Below are 6,986 nucleotides of genomic sequence, written 5' to 3'. Positions count from 1 at the left end.
ATGCCGGCCTAAAACTTGAAGGTCCCAGACCCCATTACTTACAAATATCCATTCATTCAACTTCTCCTGAATGACCATGGTGCATGTGTGGTGTCCACTAACAACTTCAAAGGCTGTACAATCACTGTAGTGTTAAACATCTTTAATTGCTAGGAAGTTCCTTCTCAAGATTCTTTACTATTTTCATTGATTCCTCTAGTATTTCATGGTATTTAGCCCTGATTAAGTATTTCTCATTGTATATTTTTTCTAGCCACTGTATTTAGGAGAATGCACCAGAAATGCCGATAACACCTTCCTTTTTACATGCACGATTTCATTGTTTTTTCTTGACAGCATCATAAGGTACCTCTGTGCCCTACACCAGCTTCAGGGCCCTAGTACTATTGTACCTAGAGTTGGTAAATGCTGCACTGCTCTATTTAATATCCTTTCCATTAGATCAGGGGTGTGCAAATCCACAGACCAAATCTGGCCGTCAGCCTGTTTCTGTGTAGTCCTTAAAGAGAACGGTTTCTATGCTTCAGAGGGTAGCTTTGAATGAATGGATGTTGAATGAATGAATGAATGAATGAATGAATGAGTGACAGACATGGTATGTTGCCACAAAAGCCTAAAGTATCACAATCTGGCTCTTTACGGGAAAAGTGTGCTGACCCCTGCCAAAGAGGGAACCCCTATCTATGCGCCCACCTCCCCAGTCACCCGTGGGGTGGACTGTCTGGAAATGGAAGCATTGAAGTGTGCTGGGATCACTTTGAAAGCCTGAGGGCAGCCAGCAGCTCTAGGTCACAGTTCCTCTGTTTCCTGACCATGTTTCTTACCGCACACTCCTACTTTCTTCTCTTTCAGCTAGTCGAGCACTATTCTTATAAACCAGATGGTTTGTTAAGAGTTCTTACCGTTCCATGTCAGAAAATCGGCGGGCAGGGTGAGTTACAAAGATGTTGGAACGTCCATTTGTCAGATACTGGGCACAGTCAGCCTTGTTTTCGATTTGGCCTATTGCAGATTCAGGTTGGATGAGGCTCTACTTTTACCGATTGAGTAAAAATGATGTCAGATCATTGAATTTTATATATTACTAATCAAAAAATAGCTGATCGTTTTAACTTTAAAAAGTGAGTTTGTTTTAATTGCATGTGTGGAAACGTTAGTGAAAGAAGACAAAAGGGGACATGAACACAGAAAAGTGTGTGTGTTTCTCCAGCAGGGACAGGCCAAGTCAGAGTGGCTGCTCTGTGGTGGGGGAGGGGAAGTAGGTGGCTTTCTCTGATAAACAGTAATTGGCTTTGCTCTTTCTAACCAGGAAATGTTAATTTTGGAGGTCGCCCACAACTTCCAAGTTCCCATCCTGTGGTAAGTGTTATTAGAAATACCACTGAAGGTGAAGCAATTTCATGTTAGTACAAATGAAAAGCGTGTTTTTAGCTAACAGGAGTAGTGGTCATTGTATTGATTGCATTTCAAAACATACCCCTTGATAAACTGGGATTGCTAGTGCGTGCTAGTGGAATCAGCCTATTACCAATGCTAAGCTACCTACTGTCAGTACTTGGCTAGGTTAAATTCTCCCCTTTTCCTAAAAGTATACAAAATGAGGGTTAAACCCAATCTTAAATCAGAAATAGACAGATTTGGGAAGTGAGACTATGTTGTTCGAGGTCAGCCATGAACCGTCTGTGTTGACTCATGTGCATCATCCAGGGGACTGTATGCATGGTCACTGTCACATGGCTGGCGTGTAAGACATCTCACTGAGGTTGTCTGACTGACTTTTGGTCAAATCACCAAGATATTGTTATCAGGGGACCTGATCTTTCTGAGTGCATTGGTTTGACTAAAGTTCAGCAGAGGAAGGCCCGGGACAGGAATGCTTGGTGGGATTTCAGACAAGAGAAACCTCTAGAGAAGAATGGAGTCAGGGGGCTTGGCCAGAGCCCACCTCCCCGCCCCACATCAGTGGGAGGTGGGAACATGGCCTTCATACATCTCTGTGTGGGTTTGCCCCACACATGACCAATACCCCCAAACACAGAGGACTCCCTGACAGTCGCCCTCCAGACTGTTAGGAGCTCATGTATGGATTTGCACTTGAAGCAGAAATTGGTTTCCTGCTCCTTTTGGGGGGCTTCAGTGTAGACTTGGATGGCCTTGAATATTATCTGTGAAGTGTGCCCTCTGCACCTCACTTTTTGCCTGCTAACCCTTGAAAAACAGAATCCACAGAAAGCCAAATATACATTCTGACTTTCTACTGCTTGGAAGCTGAGCCCACATTCAAACAGGGGAGGCTATTCGGGGGCAGTATTTGTTATCAGATTGGATGAACTTGAATTTGCTAAAGTACCAATGAACTTTGAGATCATTGTCTAAAATATAGTGCCCTGTAGATGCCTTTATTTTACCCTTTATACTGCTCATGGTCCTGGTAATTCTATGTCAATATGCTCCATGAGACAGATACATTTTCTTTTTAGGGCTTAGGGCTGAGAACTCTTAAAAGAATCGCGAGCCCTATATTTAGCTATGTATCACCCAACTGCTTTGAGAAGTTAGAGATTTTGGGATAACTTTTTATTGACTGGTAAAATACATACAGAAAACAGTGCAGATGACAGACACCCTGGAACCAGAACCCACACTGCAGAAGTAACACAGTTGAGCAGTCGGAGTTACTTGTAGTTTCTTTAGGATGATTGGTCTTGAGCTTGTGACTTAATAATTCCATGTAAAACATGGACTACTGAATGTAACAGATCTGGTTTTGTAGGCTTCAGCGGAAAATATTTCTCAATTATTTTTTTAGCTCCTCTGCTCACGTGGTCGGCTTTGCTGGAAGCCTGAATGATCAAGTGTCACCCACAGTAAATCTCACTGGCAGGGTGGCAGGGTCGGGAGGGGTTAGCCAAGCAAATTACAGAAGCAAGTTAAAATAGCATATCATGAATGGTATTGTGAGGTATCCTGTGTTTGTTTTCTGAAACATTTACTCTTCCTCTTTGCCATTATGGTTTCTAGACTTGGTCCGCGGGTGGAATAATTTCAAGAATCAAATCATACTCCTTCCCCAGGCCTGGCCACAGAAAGGTGCTAAAGCATCCCCTGCTTGCTGCCCCTGACTAAGTGGTAGGACTCACCCGCACTCAGCCCCACGCTGTGCTGTGTGCCCCCCTGCTCCTGCTCTGTTTCGATGCCTCTTTGCCACGTGTAGCCCTTGTTTACACCTGCGTCCCTGGGCAGCCTGCATCCCACGTGCACCCTGTGCTTTCGTGTGGGTCCTCAGTTGATTGCTGCAAGGTCTGTCCGTGTTACTGTGCTCTCTCTGCTAAAATGCAACGTAAAAGTCATTTCAGTGAGCGTGATCAGTGGCAGCTAATTCTCATATCGGAAAATCTTTTCAAAGACAGCCAACTTACTTGGCAGTTGCCAGAGCCACATGTTGCAGTGTTATGGTAATTACTGATGTAAATTCCATTGTGCGGGAATACAGGCAATGCCAAAGCTTCCTGAGCGTCCTGCACAGTGAGGGCTTCAGACTGCTGTGGTTTTATAGATATCCAGTGCTGCAGTAACTTCATTACTGTGTAGATTTCTAACACAGAATGTAAATATAATGTGTAAAGAAGAGGTGGAATTTGAGGACTTGAAAAACCATTTTTTCTTTTTGAGGCAGTGATGTTGATATCTGATTGATTTCTATAATTTGCTCTATGATTGAATTTTGAGGGAAAATAAAAAGTCCTTTTTTAATGACTTTTGTTTATAATGAATCACCACCCCCCAATATATACATAAAATGTGTATGGATTGCTTTTCTTTCCTTTTTACTTTTATCATTGGTGAGGTAACACTGATTCTTTTATCAATAATTATTTCCATTTTTATATTAATTGCTGCTTTTTCAAACATTTTAGCATATAATTGGGCACCAACTCATGCAGTAGACTGCCTAAAGTGCTTATTAGAAATGAAAGAACCCTGAGATTTTATGTAGTAATAATTTTCCGAGTTGACAGTAATGCTTAAGAGGTTCGTTCATAATCTTGCTGACCATGAAATAAAGAAGTGAGTTTAACAGTATTAGGGAGGGGAGAAGGTTGTGTCACACACCTGAATGGAATAACTGTGTCTGTTTTGAACATTTGCCCAAGGCAGAGCTCTCCCAGCTGCCACTGTCTGGTTGGCCTGGCCCTTCTCCTTGGCGGAGGTTCCCAGGATGGCACCCACCAGCAAGACTGGAGTCCCTTGGGAAATAGGCATGATGATGCCTCGTGCACTAGGAGGTCAAAATGCACCTGATTCGAGGTTCTTTTCAGTCAAGAGTCATCTTTTCCAAGTTACGATCATACATCCATCACAGTTTGGCTGTCACACTTACAAGATGCAATCATCATCATCAAATGCCACATTTGCAAAGCTTTGTAGGACACAGGGCAGGCAGTGCCTTCCTGTCATCAGCAGGCCCAGGACCCCTCACCTGCCCAGCATGCACGGCCCCTCCCCCACACAGGCTCTGCAAGGCCTCTGCTGAGAGGCCCAGGTGCACATGGGCCACCTCCCTGATTCCCACCACTCTGTTATTTATCATTCCACTTATGATGACCCAAGGCCTATGTGCTAACCTCCACCCCCCAGCCCACAAGCGGTCCCGGAGTGGTTCCACCATAAACAGTATAGACACAGCATTCCACATTTATCTTAATGCTGCGGTGTCCAACTGTACCATTCAAGGTTCAACCAGGGAAGCGTGACCAGTAGGAGACATATGTATAAAACAGACACACACATATGGTACATACAAGACACATATGTACATGCATATTCATACATATATAATGTACGCACACATAGGCACATTTACGTACACGTACCACACACATGCATTACATGTGTTCATCTACACACACACAGATGACAAAGACTTGCCTTACTCAAGTGTGGCCGCTGACTAAGCAAGTCCCGTGTCCATAGGGCAGGCTGCCAGGAAGGGAAGGTCAGGAGCAGGGGCATGTCACCGCACGGCCGAAGCCGCGTCTCCCGGCAGGGGTCCGTCAGTCTCTCCTCCTACTCTTCTCACTTTCTTGGGAAAGTCTGAATTCTTTTCTAAGGACCTGATTAAGTTAGGCCCAGCCAAGATAATTCCCCTAAGCTAAATCAACTGATTATAGATTTTAATTATATCTGCAAAACCCCTTCATAGCAGTACTGAGCTTATTGTTTGATTCAGTAACTGTCGCTCAGGCCAGCCAAGTTGACACATCAAAAAGCCATCACCCCCAAAAAACTATAAAACAATCTTGCGAGGAGACAAACTCCATTCCCGCCCCTGTCATTTTCCAAGCAGGCTTAAGCCAGCTCAGATCACTCATAGTGACTAAGTTTTAATGCATCTTTAAAACTACAGGAGAACATGTCTAAAGAAAGGTGAAGAAAATATTTGTAGATATGACTACATAAAAATAAAGAAGTACGATGGTATTTCAAAAAGCTGATGGAAAAATAGAATTAAAGGGTAACACAAATCCTTCCATGAACTTTTTGAAGTATATGCGTGGATAACACACATCATCAGAAGTGCAATTAGATACTGGGAATAAGTATTAGAAATAATGACACGAGTAAGGTTAATAACTTTAATATAGACAGAGATTCTATAAATCCATAAGAAAATATCTACTATCTAACAGGATAATGGACAGAGTATGTCAGTGTGTAGTTTATAGTAAAGCAAATAGAAGTAGTTCTTGAACATACGAAATGTTGTTCAACTTCATAACAAGTTGAAACCATGGCGCGCGACTGTGTCCGCCTGTGAAGCTGATGCACATGAAAGTGCCTGCGACACACTGTGTAGCAAGGGTGTGGTGCACTTTCACACCTTGCTGGACAACTGTGCAACGATACAATCTCTGCGTGACATCTATCGAAATTAAAAGTGCACAGAACGCAACTTTGTGATTTTATCTCCAGGTATTTCTCATACAGATATTCTTGCATTTATGTGCAATCATGTATTTATGAAGGTGTTTATTCCAACATTGTATAAGTAACAAAGTCTGGAAATAATTTAAATTCCATCGATTGGAAACAAATGAAATCAGTTACAGTAAAATTGCTTCTATGGGAGGCAGCTGAGATCTAGAACTGTTTCCAAAATATAATGTTAACTGTAAAATATGAAGTCATGCATGTGTGTGTGTGTGTGTGTGTGTGTGTGTATATACACACATACACACATATATAATGTGCTGATATAATATAGAATATTCTGGAAGGATACAGAAAATACTGGTAGTATTGGTGGCCTTGGAAGTAGGAAACAGGAGTGTCAAAGAGACCTACATTTGTTTTATTGTAAACCCTGTTGTGCCTTTTTAAATGTTTACCTGTTAAAATTTTTAATTGATTTTTAAAAAAGATAATTGAATATTAGGAAGTAATTAATATAGTGAAAATACATTCCTGGCAAAAAAGACTGTTGCCTATTTAAATTTTCAATAACTTTGAAGTCTGCATTGAGTTCCCCTAGATGCCAAAAATATCAATAGGTAATTGACAAAAGAGCAGGATTATATGATTTAAGCTATGGATTAAGGTATTTTAATTGCTGTCAGAAATATCTTAGGAGAACTAAAATTGACGTTTTCACAAATAGATGGGGAATTATTTAACTAGTCATGAGACAAGAATTGTGGGAATTATGTCAAATATTCCATCTGTTTAGCTAAGGGGTAAATAACTTTATTGAACTTGTTAATTTTTTCAATATAAATAGTTGTTTTAATAATAATTCAGACACAAAACACATATTAGAACTTGAATTAATTCTAGCATCTAAATAGTTAATAAAAAGTATGCTTTGATTTGAAGAAGATTGTTAGTCGGATAATTTGAAATTTTTATAATAAAAACTAAAAGGCAGATGCATTTTTAACTTTTCTTTAGAATTTAGTAACATGTTTATACTTATAATATATAATTTA

At 41.0% G+C, this 6,986-nt stretch overlaps 1 protein-coding gene across 1 annotated transcript in view; it reads left to right on the top strand.

Annotated features, from left to right (window-relative positions):
• Window positions 1–6,986, top strand: part of SYK (spleen tyrosine kinase) — a 52,923-nt gene that overhangs the window by 25,063 nt on the left and 20,874 nt on the right. The window contains exons 4-6 of the mRNA XM_008566155.1: window positions 853–931; window positions 1,310–1,359; window positions 3,022–3,090. Coding sequence (XP_008564377.1) covers window positions 853–931; window positions 1,310–1,359; window positions 3,022–3,090 — 198 coding nt within the window. The remainder of the gene's footprint in view (window positions 1–852; window positions 932–1,309; window positions 1,360–3,021; window positions 3,091–6,986) is intronic.

This window comes from Galeopterus variegatus, unplaced genomic scaffold, assembly GCF_000696425.1.
Source record: "Galeopterus variegatus unplaced genomic scaffold, G_variegatus-3.0.2 Scaffold225, whole genome shotgun sequence".
NCBI classification, from domain to species: domain Eukaryota; kingdom Metazoa; phylum Chordata; class Mammalia; order Dermoptera; family Cynocephalidae; genus Galeopterus; species Galeopterus variegatus.
This window is presented reverse-complemented; position numbering and strand designations above follow the sequence as displayed.